The 20,862-nt window shown below is 46.7% G+C and overlaps 2 protein-coding genes across 2 annotated transcripts in view; one reads left to right on the forward strand and one right to left on the reverse strand.

Annotated features, from left to right (window-relative positions):
- LOC147684902 (retinol dehydrogenase 7-like) overlaps nucleotides 1–20,862 on the forward strand; it is a 202,374-nt gene that overhangs the window by 31,287 nt on the left and 150,225 nt on the right. Inside the window, exon 2 of the mRNA XM_086940793.1 lies at nucleotides 12,649–12,981. Coding sequence (XP_086796919.1) covers nucleotides 12,669–12,981 — 313 coding nt within the window. The 5' untranslated portion in view covers nucleotides 12,649–12,668. The remainder of the gene's footprint in view (nucleotides 1–12,648; nucleotides 12,982–20,862) is intronic.
- LOC147684903 (fez family zinc finger protein 2-like) overlaps nucleotides 14,623–20,862 on the reverse strand; it is a 63,720-nt gene continuing 57,480 nt past the window's right edge. Inside the window, exon 3 of the mRNA XM_086942271.1 lies at nucleotides 14,623–14,706. Within this exon, the coding sequence (XP_086798397.1) occupies nucleotides 14,623–14,706 (84 nt within the window). The remainder of the gene's footprint in view (nucleotides 14,707–20,862) is intronic.

The following is a 20,862-nucleotide window of genomic DNA, read 5'->3' on the forward strand; positions in this document are numbered from 1 at the left end:
TGTGGACTGTAAATTTTAATCCAGACTAGGCTTGTTTGCTTCCTCCAATTGGACCATTGTTTGTCTGGGTCATAGATACTGAAAAAGACACAGCCAAACCTGGGAAGTCTAAAACAAACTACGAAACAGGAAGCAGAGGCCTAGGGCTAAAAGTGGCAAAGGCAGACCTGAGTTTTCCATAGACACCAACTGCTGGGTCAGAGATCATAGGCTTGAGGCTGAGCCAGGCACAGACACTCCTACTGATTTCAAATAATTACAACGCAGGAGACATGGGGTGGGTATCATACAGGGCATAATGCAGGCCCCTGCATTGCAAGGGAGCTCCAACCCTCCTGGGAGCCCACATTAAGCTTAAGGCCAATTAATCTGTGTGAGATATGGGAGACCATGAGAATCATATTCTTCAAGAGGGACCATCATTTTGAGTTACACCACTGATATCACAGGCTGGTAACCGAAATAGGCAGATCTGCGGGGTCCTAAAACAGGCAAATGTATACCAAGAGCAGGCCCACAAAAAAGTGAAAAGGACCACAAAAATATGTGAACACAGACTGTGGGATTGCTTAACAGGGAAGTAGCGACCAAGCACAGCTTGAGCATTTACACTCTGAAACAGCCATGGACCAACCTGCGGACCCCAAGCTAAGGAAATTCCCAACCCAGGGACCCTGGCTGGATAAGGTTAGAAGCACAGAAGAAGCGGAGTATCTGAATAACAGCCAACCACAAAATAAGGGACCATAAAATGGAGAGTGACTGATTAAAAAAAAAAAAAAAAAAAAAAAGACCTGGAGACCCCAAGCACATGCAAATCCGGTGCCACAGATGAGGGACTTAAAAAGTCACTAATAGGCTTGGGATTTTCAAACAAAGACCGCAGCAGGAATCTTAGGCTGTAGACTGAAACACTCACCAAAGAATTATTGATCTCAAACACACACACATATATCGACCAAGAACAGTGAACGCAGGCAAGAACATTTAACAGTCAACGAAAGGCATGGAAAACTAAGTAGCATTGGATTTCGGATCCAGGAAACTTGGGATATCGAATTGACCACAGACAGCCTCACATATGAGCAGACAAGGAAGTGCTATGGAGGGTCAGTCTCTGCAGGATAACTCATACCATACAGCTGGAACATATGACAACATGATTCAAAATCTGATGTGCCCTCAAAGCAAAAGGACATCTGCCAGACTGAATCCCAAAGAACATAACTAAAAGATTGAATATTGGCTTCCTAGGGCACTCGGAAGTCACTACTGTGAGCATCTGAAGGTTTCTAGAAATAGTTAGATCACAGGGAGGTAAGGCCTGGTGTGCAAAAAGAGCACAGTTCTGGAAATCACCCTTTTTAAACTCCACTCCACCATTCCCCATCAACTGGTCTTCAAAAAGGCTCAGAAGATTCAATTTTTTTTCGGTCTGACATAGGGATGTCTCCCGGACCTCGTTTTCCAAAAAGCATAATAAAATACATACTTCTATGAATACAGGAGCTGTCAACCTGCTTCATTCATTGGTCCGTTCAAGTGTCAGTCATATTCTGCTTCCTCCCACCTCAGCACACAATGTGCAGGCAGTGGGTCAAACTACTTCATTCACTGGCTATTTTGTAATGTCAGTGAACACATTTTTTTTACTCGTGCATGCAGCTATCGAAAAGAAATGCACTTCAGTGACACAGCTGGTGTGCCTTGGTAGCTCGGCCACTCCTTTATTTCTATATATTTAAAAAAAATGTTTGCAAAAATATATACATTTTCAAAAAGTGCACGGTTGCCAAGGACTGGCCTTTATGATTTATCAACCAGTGTTATGTATAGCAAGAACTGCACCAAGAGAATCCTCTAGGGGGAGTGTGTGGGTATAAATGTGAGACCGTCTGATACCATCAGACATCCAAAGACTTTGTTAAAACTTACAAACATGCATATCATGCTAGTAAAGGTTGGTTGCATTGAAAACAAAACAAATGATGGGTAAAGAGGAGACAGTGAACGAGAGAGACAAAAGTAACTGAAGGGGCAGCCCCTTGCAGAAGGTGAGCCTGCGTAACCTCCTTCCCCAATGATGCTATGGCCACCCACCTTGAGTTAAGCGCAGTTACGCGGTTTGTCTCTAGATCCAGACATGCTCTAGAGTCTAGATCTATATGTCAATGGAGGGCTCTGGTGGGGGAACCTCTTTGCAGGACTGGTCTGCTGGTTTTCTTGGCAAACGTGAAAAGCAATAGAACTGAACATAAACCACCTAAAGGCGGTAATGCGCACAATGGACTTGTGAGGCATTCTGAATGGTACCATTTTGCCAGGGAAAGGAGAGGAGCCACCCAAGGAAGGTCCCCGGGAGGAACAAGTCCTCTCTTATATTTTTCCAGAGAAAGAGAACTCACTGAGTTAATGCAGAGGAGCAGTAGAGGAACTTTCAAGGTCATTCCCAGAGAGCAGTTGACACCTTCTGAGCTCCTACGCCAGGGACACTTTGGGTCACTTTAGAAGAAGCATGAGACACTTTTCACAACCATTTCCAGGGGAAGCTGGTGGGCCTTAAGATGGCTCTTCCAGCAGTGTAGGCTGGTTTATCTTTGCAAGTGGGGGTGGAGGGGGAGGGGGGTGGCTTAATACCTGCCCAGAATTCCAGTGAGTAAGCAAGCTTGGGGGACAGTAGTTTAACAAGGGAGGCCCTTATTCAAGAAATGATGACCTCTAGTATGCCTGCACAAGCACTTTGCCATAGGTAACCCTTAGGCCAAGAAGTACCACCAGTGTGTTGTGGCCATTGGCAGACTCACAGGCATAATGTGCACACATACACTCACTTTCAGCAAACATATCTTAAATTATCAAATTAAACAATTGTCAAAGAATCTATGCTCCAGAGGAGAGACAAACGCAAGAAGAGAAAGGAAAGTCGTCAAACGAAAAGCTAACTGTTCCCAAACCAGTACTGGAGCCAAACCCAACTACAGACTACCCGCTGTGTACAGCGAACAGGGTGGACTGAGCCTTCTTTGAAAGTACTTGAATATTTAAGAAGGTATGAAATCGAAGACACTAAATCTCTTCATTCAACAAGATTAACTGTTTCACTTTTTGTTGACCCAGCCCACTAGCCTACTTTGGAATATAAAAACACTGCCTTTTTCTGGTTAAAGGAAACCTATGGAAAGAAATTGCAGCTGTGACCTGTTAGTTTAATACCAGAAATACACAAAGTGGGTTAATGTGCATGCTGCAGCAGCCTGCTGCTTAAAAACAAAAATCCTCTTTACTGCAAGATAATGCAGCAGTTAGTTGCCTCGATCTGCCTCGGGTGCATTTAGTGCAAGGGGCACCTAGATTTTTGCACGCTACTCTGCCTTTGAAAGAGTGGAAACGCTCACACTTTAAAATATTCAGATCTTGGTTATTCACATTTGGCTACAAAACACAAAAAGATGATGGATGGAATGCTGAACATTGTCAAACATTCACCCGCAGTGCAGAGAAATCTATTGATTGTTTGCTCCCAATGCCATTCCAGTTTGGACCCACCCATAAGCAACTTAGCCTTGACCCTGCTCCCCTTGGGAACAGCCCAGCACGAACTGCCAGGCCAGGTCCTCTCTGGACCCGAATGGAGCATCCTGGGACCAGTTTCAAGGTGTACAGCACTCCCATCATCTTTTTGCGTTGCCATAGTCTCCTTTAGTGGGAAGGGTACGCCCAGACTTGGGTACTGTGTTCACTGTGCCACTGGATTCAAGCTAGTCTGGCTGATGAGGGGTGGCACCCTGAGGCCGGTCCAAGGATGCTTGCTTTCCGGTCCAGGGAGGACCTGCCTTGACAGTTTATGCTGGACTGTTACCATGGGGAGCAGGCTCAAGACTGATTTGCATATGGCTGGGTCCAAACTGGGGTGGCACAGTTAGCCCAGATCTGTGACGGGGGATGAATATTTGACAATATTCAGCATTCCGTCCTCATCTTTTTGTGCTGCTATGTTCCCATTTGGCTACGCTGATACTGCTATTAGAAATGCGCTTATGCGTCCAACATGCTTCCCTGTTGAGAGTACCCACTAAAGATGGAGCTGGAACTGAGACCGCATTGGTTCTAGGGATGAGGAAACTATTTGGCTTCATATACATAGTAGACAGTCACAGAAAGTGAGAGAGAGGTTTGAAGTGTGATGATTGGTACACAGCAGACTCACTCAGACCTATAATCCTTAGGCACTCAGCAAGGAGAGATGCAAGTGAAGCTGAAACCAAAAAAGTGGGAAGGCTGGGAACTCCGGTTTAATGTTTGAACATGCGTGTGTGTGGGGGAGGGGTTAACTGTTCCCCTTTAAATTTAGTGAAGGTAGATTGTATGAAAAAGCGACCCCTTCCCCACGCGTTTCTTATCTGGATTTATCACCGCAAGAATGTGGCAAAGTCAGGTACAGAACTGGGGGAGTGGCGATAGTGGGATTTATACTAGTTTATTAGGTGGAGCCTAGCACAGCGCGAATGCGCTGCTCTGCTCGACTTTATGTAAGGGGCTTCAGAAAGCTCACCACACGCTTGTGTGTGTGTGTGGTCTGCTTTTGTTACAGGCGATTGGGCTTTGCGTGCGACTTTTTAACAAAGACAGCGTGCAATTGGGCAAAGGCGGGCGCATGTCCCGCCTTTGCTCTGCCTACGGCCTATTGCGTGCGATTACCCGCACAGGAACCATCTGGTTTCAATTATATTTAATAATTATTAAAAATAATTACCTAATACAAATTTACCAATTAACAATTAAGTAACAATTAAAAAATGTAAAAAATAAGTAAATTAATTACAATTAAATTTTTTCCCACCCTATTACCCTACAAACCCACAACCCGCGACAGAAAATAAATTAATTAAATTAACAATTATGTATTAATCAATTAATTAAAATTAATTAACAATTATATTTTGTTTAATTACCAATAAAGTAATTAGTTAAAAAAATATCAATAAATCAATTACAAAAATTAATTAATTATAATTAAATTACTTCCCACCCTATTCCCCTATAAACCCACAACAGAAAATAAAATTAACATAATTATCAATTAATCAATTAATTAAAACTAATTGGCAATTATTAATTAACAATTAATTCAAAATACATACCAATAAATAAATTAACATATTTAATCAATTGGAATTAAATTACTTCCCACCCTATTCCCTATAAACCCACAACCCGCTACAGAATTATATTACGCAAAAATTAAATACCATAAAATTAATTAATTAAAATAAAATAAATATACACTTTTCACGCATATACTAACATAAAAAACACTTAAACATTGGATATTAAAAAATGAATATCAACTTACCTCAAATTCGATATTTTTGTTGTCTATATTCTGTCCATTCTATATTTTGTCCATTCTATATTTTGAATTCAATATTACTGTTATTCTTTTCGATATTTTTGTAGTCTATATTCTGTCCATTCGATATTGTGTCCATTCTATATTTTTAATTCGATATTAATGCAAATCGATATTAAAAACTCGATATTTTGAGTGTATACCGTTTCTTCTTAGTCGGAATCGGGCAAAATGGTGCCTTCAAATTTATTCTATGTAATCCGGAAATCAAAGTGATTTCCATTCAGACGAGCATAAGGGTTCACGTTTACTTTTGTTTCTGGGATTTCCCCACACGCGGTCTCCGCACTGTGCAAAACTGGCAGGGCACTTCCTTGTTTCTGACTCTGAGTCGTCACATGCCCGGCCAGTCACATGACTAGACACCGAGTCCCAGCTGTGAGGTTTTATTCAAAGAGTCATCGCTTGCGCTGGACTTGTGTTGAGCTACAGAGAAGGTAAAATTGGCTCTGTTTTTATTTAGAATGTGTATTTGGCAGTCAGTTTTGGTTCTTCACAGTTCTACCGCTGAGACCTCTATAATTAACCACAATGCTAGTTGTTTAAAGAAGAGGATGTGGGCCGTAATATTTGCTGTGATCACATGTCTTTTCCTGAATTAGTTGAACCTAGTTTCTCCCTTCTGGGTCTGGTACCTATAGTAGCTAGCATCCCGCTCGGTTGCATCTTTAAAAAAAAAAACAGTAGTAAGTGTAATGTTCTAGAAGCCGCATGCGTGCGGGAGAGTTGTCACGTACGTAGCAGTGCGTTAGCGCGCCGTGATACGTCACGGTCGCGTAGGCTTTAAATAAAGAGAGGCGTGGCCACGGGGTTAGTACGGACCACGCGGAGAGTAACAGCGTGTCCTGAGTCCTTGATTGCGCGCCCCTGCTACCTGCGCGCTCAGCTAACCCTAGGACTCGACAATGGCGACGAGGGTCTGAAGAACTTACGAGGTGCCGCTACAATAGCCTTGCCCTGTCGGTGATCGTCCCCAGGCTTGGGGCCCTACATCCTGTACCCTAGCGGCGTGTGGATCATCGCCTCCGCCCACCATGACGTCCATTCCACCCATCGAGCCCTTCTCAGTCGATGGTGCGCCGGCGGCTCTTGCCCCGCGATGGAAAGACTGGGTTGAGAGGCTGCAATTCTACTTCGAAGGTGCCGGCACGGCCAGTGAGAGGCGCAGGGCTCTGCTCCTACATCTTGGTGGGAAGGATATCTATCGTATCTACAAGACACTGACGGAGGCCACCCCTCACACATACGTCCCTCTCCTCAACGCGCTCAATGCCCACTTTGAGCCGATGCAGAGCAAAGATTACGAACGTTTCATATTCCGGCAAGCACGACAGGAAGCGGAGGAATCACTCGACGCCTTCCATGGCCGCCTCAAAGAACTCGCGAGCACGTGCCGATTCCGTGATGAGCAAGAGGAGATCCGCAGACAAATCATTCAGGGATGTTATTTCTCTGAATTGAGGGTGAAGATCCTCCAAGAGGACGGTAAGCCACTGGTAGAGATCCTCAAACTGGGGCGCTCAAAAGAACTATCCCAAGCGAGGGCGTCCCACATGGAGGCAGCTCTACACAGGCCCGTGAAAACGGAACAAGTGCACGTGGCTGAACACGTCAACGTAGTGCGGCCCAAACAACGCCCAGCGGGGAGAGGTAGGCCACAAGACCGCTGGAAGGACTGCGGATACTGCGGTGGCATACCACACAGAGCACAAGATTGCCCGGCTCGAGGAAAGAAATGCGGGTCATGCGGGCGCATGAACCACTTCGCCTCGGTATGCAGATCGTCCAAGCTCAAACCGGAGACTGCCCACACAGTGCTAGAAGGTCCTGAGAGCGAAGACATGGACGACAACGCCAGCTACCCGGTACACTACGTACTCGCGATCAGCTAACCACGTAATAAGAACCGACGGCTACCGAAGTGCAGGATAAACATCCAGAACCAAGAAGTGCGAGCGACCATCGATTCCGGCGCATCAATCGAACTCATGGCCGCCAATGTCTATGCACAACTGCGAGAAAAACCGAGCCTGCAACCCGCGAAAATCAGGGTTTTCGCTTATAGCCAAAAGACACCCATCCCGTTGGTCGGATGCTTCCAGTCAGATATCTACCACCAGGACAAAAAGGCGTCATCCACGATCTATGTCACCAAGGAAGGTAACGGAATGCTGCTGAGTGGTCAAACGGCGGAAGAACTCCACCTCATATCCTTCGCCATGGCGGTTCTAGAGGAGGAACTTGAGACAATCATCGAAGAATTCGACGATGTCTTCAAAGGCATCGGGTGCCTCAGAGGGAAAGAGGTATCCCTACATATCGACCAATCCATACAGCCAGTAGCCCTACGCCATCGAAGAATTGCCTTCCACCTCCGGAAGAAAGTGGAACAGGAACTGGAGAGCCTCGAAAAGCAAGGAATCATCGAGAAGGTCAGCGGCCCCACCCCCTGGGTGTCGCCGATCGTAGTGGCGCGAAAACCCAAGCAACCAGGCCTAGTGCGCATCTGCGTAGACATGCGTTTACCCAACGCTGCCGTCAAACGAGAGAGACATCTGACGCCCACAATAGACGATATATTAGGAGAGCTGAACGGGGCAAAATGGTTTTCTAAAGTTGACTTGAGGTCGGGCTATCACCAGCTGCCCCTACACCCCGACTCAAGATGTATCACGACGTTCTCCACTCACGTCGGGCTCAGACGATACCGAAGACTCAACTTTGGGATCTCGAGTGCGGCTGAAGTGTTTCAAAACACCATTCGAGAGGTGCTGAGCGGAATAACCGGAGCCCTCAACGTCAGCGATGATCTGTTGATTTATGCCGACACCATCGAGGAGCACCACCAGAGACTCAGGAGCGTGCTACAGAGGATCCGAGACTCAGGCCTCACCCTCCACTGAGAGAAATGCCAGTTCCTGAGGAACACCATCAGTTTCTTCGGGTACACCTTCTCCGACAAGGGAGTAGCGCCAGACCCCGAGAAGGTGAAGGATGTACAGGCCGCACCTGCCCCCACCAACGTGTCGGAGGTCCGGAGCTTTCTTGGGATGGTGAATTTCTGCGGGAGGTTCATCCCAGACCTCTCCAACCTCACCAGACCGCTAAGGGAACTCACGAAGACCACCACTTCATGGCACTGGGGAGAGGAAAAAGAGCTGGCATTCCAGAACACCAAGGCCACCTTGTCCGCGGACACCACCCTGTCCTATTTTGACCCCACAAAGTCAACGAACATCGCAGTGGACGCCAGCCCCCACGGGCTTGGAGCTGTACTGACTCAGAGTCGAAACGGAGAGGACTGGGTGCCAATAGCCTACGCGAGCCGCTCCCTCACAGAGACCGAACAGAGGTACTCACAAATTGAAAGAGAGGCCATCGCGATACATTGGGCATGCCAGCATTTTCATGTGTACGTATACGGTCACCCTTTTACCGTATTCACTGATCATTAACCCCTGCTTCCCCTGTTCAGGGGCTCTGTGTCTAAACCTCCCCCGAGGATTGAAAAGTGGATCCTGCAGCACCAGGAATATGACTACAGGTTAGAGTTCAAGCCCGGAGTGAACAACCCGGCCGACTACTTATCCCGGCATCCTCGGGCGGCCACCACGCAAGAAAGGGAAGACGCCGAGGACACGGAAGAGTATGTCAGGAACATTCTGGAGCGCTCCAGACCCCTGCCAATCAGCATCGATCAAATTGTGGACGCGACCCGCAATGATGAGCCCCTCCAATTGGCAATTGAAGCATCCAGAAGCGGCGACTGGAAGTCACTAGCCAATTCCCTAAGTCAACGAACTCCGGAGGCACGGGGAGTCCTCGAGGCAATCCTCAGAGTGAAAGACGAACTATCAGTGGACACCCAGGGATGTCTCCTCCGTGGACCCAGAATTGTCATGCCGGCAAGTCTGTCACAACAGGCCATAGAACTCGCCCACCGTGGCCACCAAGGGATCGTGAAAACAAAGAGCAGGCTCCGGGCGAAAATCTGGTTCCCTGGAATGGATGAGAAGGTTGAGCAGTGGGTGAAAGCATGCCACTGGTGCCAGGCGGCCGGCCCATCGGATACCCTGGCACCAATCATCACCGAAGACGAACCGACAAAACCCTGGGAGCGAGTGAGTGTCGATTTTGGTCACCTTCCAGACGGCCGCCACATGCTCGTCGTCATCGACGACCTTACAAGATACCCTGAAGTCGAAATCATATCATCGCTGACCGCCAAGGAAGTGGTCACCAAATTAGAAAAGGAAATCGCCACACACGGAATTTTCGAGCAAATGAAGACGGACTATGGGCCCCCATTTCAAAGCCAGGAATTCGCGGACTACCTCCACGAATGGGGAATTCACCACAGGAAAATCACCCCCAGATGGCCCCAGGCCAACGGAGAAGTGGAGCGATTTATGAGGACCCTAAATAAAGTGATACGAATTGCTCAAGCAGAGGAGACACCGGTCGAGAGGGCCCTGTACACCTTCCTACACGAATATAGGCTTACACCCCACCGCACTACAACCGCGGCCCCGGGACCCTCCACCATGGGCCGAATAGTCCGAGATACTATTCCTCACCACCGCACCTGGACTCCCACGAGAGCAAATTCACAGCTGGCCCAAGACAATCGGAGGCGTTCAAACAAATATGCCAGTTTCAGGCGCAGGAGCAGGAACTCCCCGATCGAGGAGCGAGACTGGGTCTATGTACGAGACCGGTTCCCGAGAAGCAAGTTCCGGCTCCCCTTTGAGCCCCATCCCTGGACTGTCACACGTCGGTCTGGCACGATGATAACCGCCCAGAGAGATGGCGAAAGTGTCACCCGGAACGTGTCATTGTTCAAGCGAGCAACAGCCCCCGCCGGAGATCGCCCCAGCCAGGAACAAGGTCCAGCAGGGCCGAGCCCTTCCACATCGAATACCCCGGCATCGCCGGCAGTGCCAAGAGGCTCGGGAGAGAGAACAGAAGCAGGCCCTCCGAGCCCGGGGATAGCTGACACCGAGAGCCTTCGGACCCCCGGAGGTGATTCATCGCCTGTCCCGGTCCTATCGAGTGCTCCACGGAGTGTCCTGTTCAGGGGAGAGGCCCCGGGATATGGACTGAGAAGAAACCCCGCACCCTCCTCGCAACTAGCGGACTTTGCTGTGGGCTGAGATGGCGGTATCTGCGACATGAACTGGTAACAGGCCTGCCGGCCATTTTTGACTTTTGTTCTAGTTATGCCTGGTGTCGCTTATAACTGTTTGAACTGCCAAGACTTTTTATAGTAGGCTGGTTGCCCGTTTTTGTTTCTGAATTTCGAACTTTAATAAAGGTTGAAAGGGATGTAATGTTCTAGAAGCCGCATGCGTGCGGGAGAGTTGTCACGTACGCAGCAGTGCGTTAGCGCGGCCGTGATACGTCACGGTCGCGTAGGCTTTAAATAAAGAGAGGCGTGGCCACGGGGTTAGTACGGACCACGCGGAGAGTAACAGCGTGTCCTGAGTCCTTGATTGCGCGCCCCTGCTACCTGCGCTGCACAGCTAATCCTAGGACTCGACAGTAAGCAACTTAATTACAGATCTTTTAATGGGAACTCCAGAGCCCATGTACCCTAATACGAACAAAACGTGTGCCTACCTGTACATGGATCTGTGTCGGTCCTGCAAGTGTACTGCAATATACGAGATTAAGTGCTAGTTTATCTTCTGCCACTCCAAAAGTGCACACAAGATTGACTCACTATCACAGAGGCAGAAATTACCAACCTCTCTTTCTCGAAGCGCCTTAATTCAAAGATGAGCTGATCTTTGAAAACGTGCTTATTGAATTGTATGCAACATGACAATAACCGTGCATGGAGGCCTCCGGATGTAGCAGTGAATCCGACACGCGACGCAAGTCCACTCTTTGATGTCGTATATGTAGAGACAACGCTCATTTGTGAATGGAGCAAGGAAGTGCATTTGTAGGTGTGCTATGAGATAGGAATCCGCATATGCTCAAACAAATAAACTATTCATCTCTAATACAACCAAGCATGCTAGAATGTAAAAATTCCCAGTTTCTCACATGCAGCTATTTAGAATTCGGACCATCATTAGCACTAGAATGGGCATTCCAGGGGTGAGTACCAACTATAAATGGGTTCAAGGGTGCAGGCAGTTCTATCCACCATGGGTATCCGGACATTTGAGAAGTGGTACCCAATAAGTCTCGCATTTGGGACTTTATAAGTGTTTAGCCATGCAACAGTTGATGTTGCACCAATGATATTGTGCTGCATAATTAAATACTTATAAGGTCCCAAAGGTGAGACCTATTGGCTATGCCAATGCTTGTTTGATTAGTGTCTAGCACAAGGAGCACGGGTACTGGACCACAACAAGCTCCTAGCCCCCCTCTCTTGATATATATAAATGCTCTCAAACATGAGAATAGAATGTTCAATATTGGCTACAACTATTGGAACTTGTGTGCACCGCAGGTGGTTTGCCACCACTAGTGGCGTATCTCTCATGAGGTTTACCCTTTGCTGATCACAAACATCTTTGTTTTGTCTGGAAGTTGGTTTTAAGATAAAGAACAGATACTGTCCACAGATAAAAACATGCACAGTCCATCCCCAAGTGTAATTCCACTCCTTTTCCTTTGTCTTGAGGACCCACCTGAGGGAAATAAACAAAGATTCCTTCCAGAGCAGGGCCCTGGTGATTATATATAGGAAATTAGATTTAGGGAGAGAGACAACAGAATGCATTACAGGAAGAGTGCAATACATGCTCTTTCCAGAAGGTCCTCTGAAAAGGAAACCGCCCTCATGGTTGATTGGAATTCTCTACTACAGAGGATGCACCGGCCTGCATTGGCAATGGTACTGCCTAATAATCAGGACTTAAACATAGGAGCTGGAGTTCACCTCCAGCTTGTTTAACATCTTCTGATCACATTCTTTAAATATTGTTTACAAAAATATTGTTCCATTGGGTGTAGATTTTCCATTACTAACTGGACAATAATACCTCTACAATATTCTGGTACTACAGCCTTCCTTGGTGATGTTGCATTTCACATTTTCACTTTAGCCTTAATCATCATTTTTAGCAAGCTTTGTTGAACAGCTGTAGAAGGCTCTTATTGTGAGGCAGTTTCTAATGTTGTTTAGTCGGACCTGCTGAATTCCGGGCATTCTAGTTTTGCTGAAATGCTTCAATCATTCAGTCATCAGACTGTTTTCATCTCTTCTTCACCATCTGCAGGCACAGTCTGAGACTCCAAGATGCTTCTGTACCTGACTGCACTACTGGGGCTGTACTTTCTCTTTCGCTGGTACAGGGAGAGGCAGAGGGTCCCAAATCTCCCTAATAAGTATGTGCTGATCACTGGCTGCGACTCTGGCTTTGGGAACAAGCTGGCGCGGCAGCTCGATGAGCGAGGGCTGCGGGTGCTGGCAGCGTGCCTGACGCAGAAGGGGGCAGAGCAGCTTAAGGAAGCCACCTCCCAGCGGTTGAAAACAGTGATCTTGGATGTCACCAACAACATAAGCGTGGCTGCCATGGCGCAGTGGCTCAAGGAGCAAGTGGGTGACCAAGGTGAGGGCAGAACAATTTCTCTTCATTGCTAAAGAAACCTAGCCTTTTGAAATCCCAAAGTCTGCAATATTGTGTTTGTGAGTTGTTAACATGCTATGAGAATATTCTGCAATTAACAGTTTAATTGGTAATCCCACAGAAGAGTTAATAATATTACAATTAATTCACCAATATCATTGGGATAACACAAACTCCCTGAATTACATCACAGGAATAGACATCACATAACTTGTGCCCATGAAAACATTACAGAAAGAGATGTCCCCAGATATCAGAACCCAAAAAGAAATAGAAAAGTATACACATACCTGACTAATTAATAAAATAGGCCAACTTCTATTTTAGTTACCATCTATATATTAAATAATCGCTCCGCCATGAGATGTCAAATGTGCAACTATGAGATGACAATACACTGCCATCTAAAGCCAGGCACTGCCTTCATGTGTCTGGGTACAGCCATCATATCTAAGTATGGGCGGAAAATTAGTTCCGCTTGCGGAATTTGCGGATTTTCTCCGCGATCCGTGCGAAATCACGGCTGAATCCGCGAGCGGTACAAATTTTGCTCAGGAAGCACTTACAGGGTTACAGCAGGTGCCCAAGTTGAAGCTAATTTCTTTGTAACCATTTACAAAATGGTTACAAAAATTAACTTCCACTTGGGCACCTGCTGTAACCCTGTAAGTGCTTCCTGAGCGGCGCCTTTTTGCCTACTTGCAACTATTCTCTGACCCTGCTCAGGGTCAGAGAATAGTTACAAGTATACAACGAGGCTCCTGCAGGAAGCACTTACAGATGTAGATAAAGCAAGTGCCTGAGTTGAAGGTCAAATTCAGTAACTCCTTAATCAGCCCCAAAAAAATGTGCTTTTTGTCGCGGCTGGGCAGGTGTGTGTTCTCCCCATATCTACAGTAAAAAAATAGCTATGATGCTTGATGGAGGCCTTTGTATCCTTGACTTTCACGAGCTCTATCCCCGTGCAGTTCCTGTGACCACAAGCTTCTTTCTCCCCATCTGCTGCTCTGATCGGTGCCTGTCCGTTTATACACAGAAGAGGCATGTGAACTCGCATAGAAGCACCCCCCCGTTTGCCCCCCCCCCCCCCCCCCACACACTAGCGGTGTGCATAGTCTTCCCGCCCTTTAGCCACTATGATGGACAGCTCACTCGAGGGACCCCGGCGCCCATTTGGTGCAATGGCAAAGTTACACACACATGGTCACTGGAGGCAACTCTTTTGGCCCTACGCAGCTGTAGTGCAGGAAAAGCACTATACATGTACCCAACGAGGTAGCACTTACCAATTAGCCAGTAGAAAGTACTCCAGTTAAGTATGGTGCAAAATCGCAATCCGTGATTTTGCGGGGAAATCCTTAAATTCGTTAATTGTTTTTGCGATTTCGCGTGAATTCGCGAACCGCTGATTTTCAAAATTCGCCCATACTTAATCATATCATCCTATATCTTAGTGCAGCTACTGTATGCTCGGGCACAACTTCCATATGCCCAGAGTGGCCTCTTCATGCTCATGGAGTGCCTCAAATGCCCAAGTACAGGAACCTATTCTCAGGCACATACGTCCTAAGGCAGGTGGAATCAAAACATGACCTGGTATAGCCTTGTGCCCATGTGTAGCCATCACACGCCCAGGTTCAGCCGTAATAAGACAGGTACATCCATTACATGTCCTTGTGGAGTCTCATGTGCCCATGCATAGCCATCCTAAATCCAGATACAGATGTTATAAGACAAGTGCAACCATTACATGACCTGGCATAGCCTCATGTACCCACGTATACCCATTATAAGTTGTGAATCACCCACCATAAGACTTGTGTAGCTTCATTTGACCACATACTGGCACCAAATATCAGGTACAGTTTGTCCAGATTGAGTCTCACTTGTTTAAGTTCGAGCTCATATATCAGAAAACAGCTTCATTTCTCAAGGACCTGGATCACAAGCCCAGGTACTAGCAATATCTGGTGAGTGCAACCTCAAATGCCCCAAAAAGCCTCATATAACCCAGAACAGGCTATCACGCGAACGTAATTCCATTTTATGGCAATGGCAAACCCACAAGGCTAAGTGCAGCCATCATATCCCCAGTAAATCCTAATATGCAACAGTGCAGCCCCTGGTATACCTCATAGTGCCAACATCGGCAACACACTTCTCATCACACATATAGCAATCTCCTGATTGAAATAAACACACAAGACACTTTTTCTGTGGAGAAAATTGCTGCAGGTTTAATTGCATACTGAAATATGCCAACATAGTGGGTTAGCTTACGGACGATCCAAGGGTGGGCAGCCCCTCTGCTGCCTGCCCACCTGATGAGCCAAATTGCATTGTGGCACTAACCAATCAGTGCTTACCAATTCTGGGAGAGGGTTTACCCCTTCCCACCTGTAGACCGCCAGTCCACCCATCTACTCACGGCCCTTGAGGGCGGCGGAGCGTATCCAGGCAGCCCCCGGTTGCTCCGGTTTACAACCACCTGTAGGACTAGCGAGGCGCCGTCGTTCCTCCAGGGTCCAACGCGAAGACCACCTGGGGATATTTGGCGTTTGCACCCATGTTGTGCTCCTGAAGAGGGTACCCCTATGTACCTTTCAGCCTCTGGATTGCCCTGTAACTCCGCCACAGCTCTGGGTGTGGACACTCACAACCAGGGCCCCCCACCAAGGCAGGCAGTCTTACCTACATCCTGCTGATTCCAGGGCCTCGCCGAGGTCCAACAAAACAAGTCCATGCCCACTCTAGAAAGGTGGACCCCCTCCTCTTCAAAACACCATGTGGACTTGGCATGCAGCAGACCGTGTCTAATAAAGCCAAACCCCCTCTGTTCAGTGAATTTGCGCATGGCACTGTAAACTCTCCTGCATGAGGTTTCCACAGCCTCCCCTGACCGGGCCCCACTCCACCTTAACGTGGGGTTATCTCCGATCACCACAACTCATATGTCCCGAATAGGTTGTTTAACTTGCACATGGAGAATTTCCTTTCTTGCCGCAGTGCCTTGCTACCCATGAGAGTCAAATCCTTGCCTCCCAGATTTATAACCAAAATGTTGGGAGGGGAGACACCCCCCCCCCCCCCCTCCCACCCCCAGCCTGTACCGCAGCTTCTACAGCAAGCGGTTCCAGCGCATGCCTGGGATCCCCAACCAAATTAACTCGGTGGAGGACACCCATGCCTCCATTCCTGTGCCCTCTCAAGGCGCACGAAAGCCATTCACCCAGACCTTTGATCCTTGCAAAATACAGAAATGCTGGGTTGCCAAACACATTTATTGAAGCACTGCACACCATTCTATCCCACTACTCAAGATTGCCCATAATTTCACACACTAACGCTGCACCCCACCAAACCCCTGATGCATCACAGGGTTGCCTTCGGTAAACTCAAAATTCGTACAGTACATAATTCACTCAACCTGTCCTCCGGCCACTCCCCTGGGTGGTTACGGACGAAAGTACTGTTAAGGCATTGGGATTCCCATCGTCCCACCTGCATGATGCAAGGTATGCCTACATTAATTGCTCAACCTGAACTTTGGTAAGGGGCGAGCTGTCAGCATGAATCCAGTAAATACCCTTGCCTGAAGTGCAAAGGGCCAGGCCTCCTTGGAGTCGCAGCACCCATATATGGAATGACAACCCCTAATTGTCCATAGCTAGCTTGAGAAATCACGCTGCTCCTGGAACTGTACCCTTCTTCACGTGTATAGCCATTGCACTGCCCTGACATCACACCAGACCCCACGCAACCTGCTTTATAACCTGGCCTTATTTCCTGCTAGCCCCTCCCCTTCTGCCTTTGTTGTATAACTGCTGTGATTCCAGGCTGATGCCCCCTCCTAGCGCAAAATATGACTTTCAAACTTCGCCAATGTGAGCCATGGCGCAGACAAGATGATAGGGACAGGGGGGGGGACACACTAAGTACGGCTACCTGCCTTCACTTAAATAATGGACATGCCAACCTTCTTTATAACTTGTAACCTTTCATGTGCTATAGTACCTTGTTTTCCCAACTAAGGGACAGCCGCACCCTTGTAGATTTCCGCTTGCTCAACCGGCCAAGCTTGACTGGCTATCTGGGCAGTGAATGGGTCCAGTCTGCAACTACTTTGCTGAGTTGGCCCAGACATTTGCACAGCCCTTTTGATTACTAAACTATAGCGAACCCCTGGATGGTGTCACCACCGGCTTGAGGGAATATTAGTATTATGCCCCCTATTGCAGACACTTCACCTTTTTAGGAGCGACAACTTACATAGCCCCCCTGGCTTACTTACTGTAGACTGATCCCAGGTACACCCTACCTGCTGACTAACTGTGACTCTTGGTGATTAAACCAGAAATAGCCCTAGTTTGCTTTGATATCCCCGGATTTGTTAGCCCTCCCAGAAGTCAAGCTGGGTACGGTTTCCCTTCTAGTTACCTTGTAATTCCTGCTGAAATGGTTTTAATCTGCCGCCAAAGAGTCTTGCTTATATTAAACCCATGAAAATGTCGCAACCTGAGGTTGTTCATTTACGGAAAACCATTTAGCATTGTATCAGACCCTAGTGACAATATATGGAAACCCAAGCGCAAAGATACCATCACACATTGAAAGATGGAGAATAAGACTGATGGGTTATGACGTCAAGATCGTGCACAAGCCAGGAAAGGAAAACAACCCAGCAGACTACATGTCACCACATCCCCAAACGCAGGCACCAGAGAACACATCAATAGCAGAAGAATACCTACTGCACCAATAACAATCGCAGAGATAGAACAAAAGACAGCGAGGGATGCCACAATGCAAGCAGTCAAAATGACAGCAGGACACTGCAAGTGACCTTGTAACTTAAAACCTGCTCCCTTATTGCATTTGCCTGTCACTCCAAGACATCTGGTAACAACCTGACGCAGCAGCTTGATGAATGAGCACATGCAGACATGACTGAGGGAATCCCCAGTTGAAACTAGAAATTTTTTACTGCCCACGCCAATGTGTTTCATAGCAAGCCATTAAGAACCTAACATATCTCTTCCGTTTGGAAAGATACAACAACCGCTTTGGTTTTGAGAACCTCAGTAGGCACAACATTTTATCATCCAGGGCATGTCGGAGGTAAGGCATGTCAGGGTGAGCCAATCCTCCCTTCATATTGAAACAAAGTATTGATTAACATGCCTGCTAATCACTGCAGAAGTCATCCCCATTTGCTGGCCCAGGGTAATTATCTTGCCCTGTTATCCAATGTGCCATTTGCATGCGTAAAAGTACATATTAAAGCACCCTGCTGTGCTACTGGTTCCTGCCCGAACCTAGACGCTCTCTGCATTGGATTAACACATGTAAGCTGGGGTCTGAGGTTAGTGTTTCTTGCCGCATGGTCCTGCCTCCTCTGCTATTGTACCTGTCCATTAGCTCATCCTGAAACTTTTGACCCATAGCCTGCCAGTACTATTGATGCTGCCACTGGTTGGTAATTGCGTAAGGTGCATGAACAATACTCTGGCTAACTCGTACAGATAAAAACACCAGATACCACATTGTTAGATGGTCTAAGGGTTCTGACCCGAACACTAGCTCTGTCGTTGTCATTGGATAACACATTTAAGTTGAAATCATGTTCCCTAGCGTGCCACATAGTTCCCCCTCTTCTGTCCTTGCCTCCATATATATAACCCACCCATAACCTTACCCTAAATCTGTGGGCAATGCAGCTGAATGTTTACCTATTTAGAAGGCAAAGGACATGTGGTAAGGCCCAGAGTATCTGTGACCTACAAACTTGCTAGAAGTTGACTTTCAGTAACTAACGAAATCAGGTTGAACCCATGGTCACTCAGTTGTTCAGGAGTGTCTTCATAGAACCTTGACGCATGGTCACCTGAAGTTGCCAGTGCTAGTCATGTTGCACTAAATTGGTCACCGACTATCAAGAACCCCTGATGAAAAAGAGGGGCTTACTTCGCACCGGGCGCCCCCGGAGCGTGCAGCTCTCCTACCGTGCAGCACGGCTGAAAGGAAGACCCCTAGCACCAAAGGTAGAAACGAACAATGCTTACTTTATTCTCATTTACGTGAGTGCTAGGAAACATTCCTTACCCCATCCCAGTGGACTCACTCTAGAACCTGCCTGACTGGTGTTGCATCTGTGCACACTTGAGTGGATGGGGTAGGATTTCAGGAAGCCATTCCTTTCATTCCAAAAGCAAAACTCCCCTTTATTGTGAAAATGATTATCCCTCATTTTCCACAGGAGCCAACAATAGGTCAGTCGTGCTTTAATCTAGTGATATTGATTGTTTGCCAGTTTACGGCTACTTCTACTAGTCTCTCAGTGTTCCGAAGTACACCCACTCTAACCCTAAACGGCTGTACTGTAATGATAGACCTCACAGTACCAGCACTTCAGCATGTCTGTGATACGTTTTCTGACATGGTCGTTATAAGCAGGGAAGTTATATGTACATTAGGGCCTATCGGACACATTTCTATGAAAAAGTAAGGAACTTCTGAGCTGACGCACCCCATCATCAGAGGGAAAAGGCATTTCTGATAAAAGGTAGCTATTATTTTAATGGAAGTGATCCAGCGGGTTACCAGCAACAGGTAATCTAACTCCACATACTGACCTGGGCCCATAAATTCCTTCACAACACACTGGCAATAACCGCTGGGGTCATGTTTTTATAATTCTCTAGATTAGCTTTCTTTAATCCCCAACTAATCTTTCACTGATCAAAAGTTCTTTCCTCTGGTCAATGGACCATCAGTTGGAACTAGTTGATGGTAAAATTACATAAGATTTCAGTACATTTACACATTTAGAAATGATCACAGTGTCGGGATGTCTTTTAAACCTTTATCTTAGATTAAAATTCATGTGAACTACTTATAAAATACAGAACACACTCCATCTCTCACAGGATGGAAGATTCAAATATTCAATCAAAAATTTTATCCAATTATACTTTGCAATGACACTGCATGAAAGAGAGAGGATAGAGAGAAAAGTACATAAGCGCATATTCAGATATAGATATAATTAGCAAGTATGGTGTGGAAACCAACTCCCAGGCCTAGGAATTGGAAGGGGTCCCCCAGGAAAGACCTGGCAAACAAAGATTTCAGGACAGGAATTCAGGACAGGACAGATGACCTCTCTATCACCGACGCTTGCGTAGCACCCCTCTCTGACACATTCTTCTTCCTCGAGTTTCTTTTGCGATCTTCTAAATTAATTTTCTCAAGATAATTGGTTCAGCAATTCAGCATCTCTATCTGGGAGTTCTCCGTGCTTTCGGACAGCATCCCGGTATCTCGAGCTAACTAGCTAACTAATGCTACCTCAATTTTACCTTTCTGTATGCTAATACCACCCATTAATGTTTCAAATTTATGAACTCCTAACTCTGATTGGAAAGGCAAGAGGAGGTGATCATCACACCATGCTTATTTTCTAATATTTTCTTTCAGCTTTGTTTAAAATCCCACCCCTTAAGTTGTATACATCAGTCTTTATTCCCACCCGTATTCACAATGTAATTGTCACATGTTAGAAGAAAAGAAACAGTAGTTCTCATGCATTTCAGTGGACTGTCGTTCCAGTTCCCATGGAAGTAACAACTTGCAGCCTTGGACGATGTTCAAGTTGACATTGCGTCTTTCAGTTTGGGTTCACTGCGCATGTTCGGTAGAACGAGAGGGAACAGACTGTAGTTCAGGACTCTTGGCCCATAACAAGCAACTATTGAAAGAGGCAAAAAAGACAAATGTTAATAAATGATTTCACTGTATACCACATATCTCTACTCTAATCCCATTTACTTATTCTTATTCTTACCGCATTAGCATTAGTATAAT

This window comes from Lissotriton vulgaris, chromosome 10, assembly GCF_964263255.1.
Source record: "Lissotriton vulgaris chromosome 10, aLisVul1.2, whole genome shotgun sequence".
In the NCBI taxonomy this organism is placed as follows: Eukaryota; Metazoa; Chordata; class Amphibia; order Caudata; family Salamandridae; genus Lissotriton; species Lissotriton vulgaris.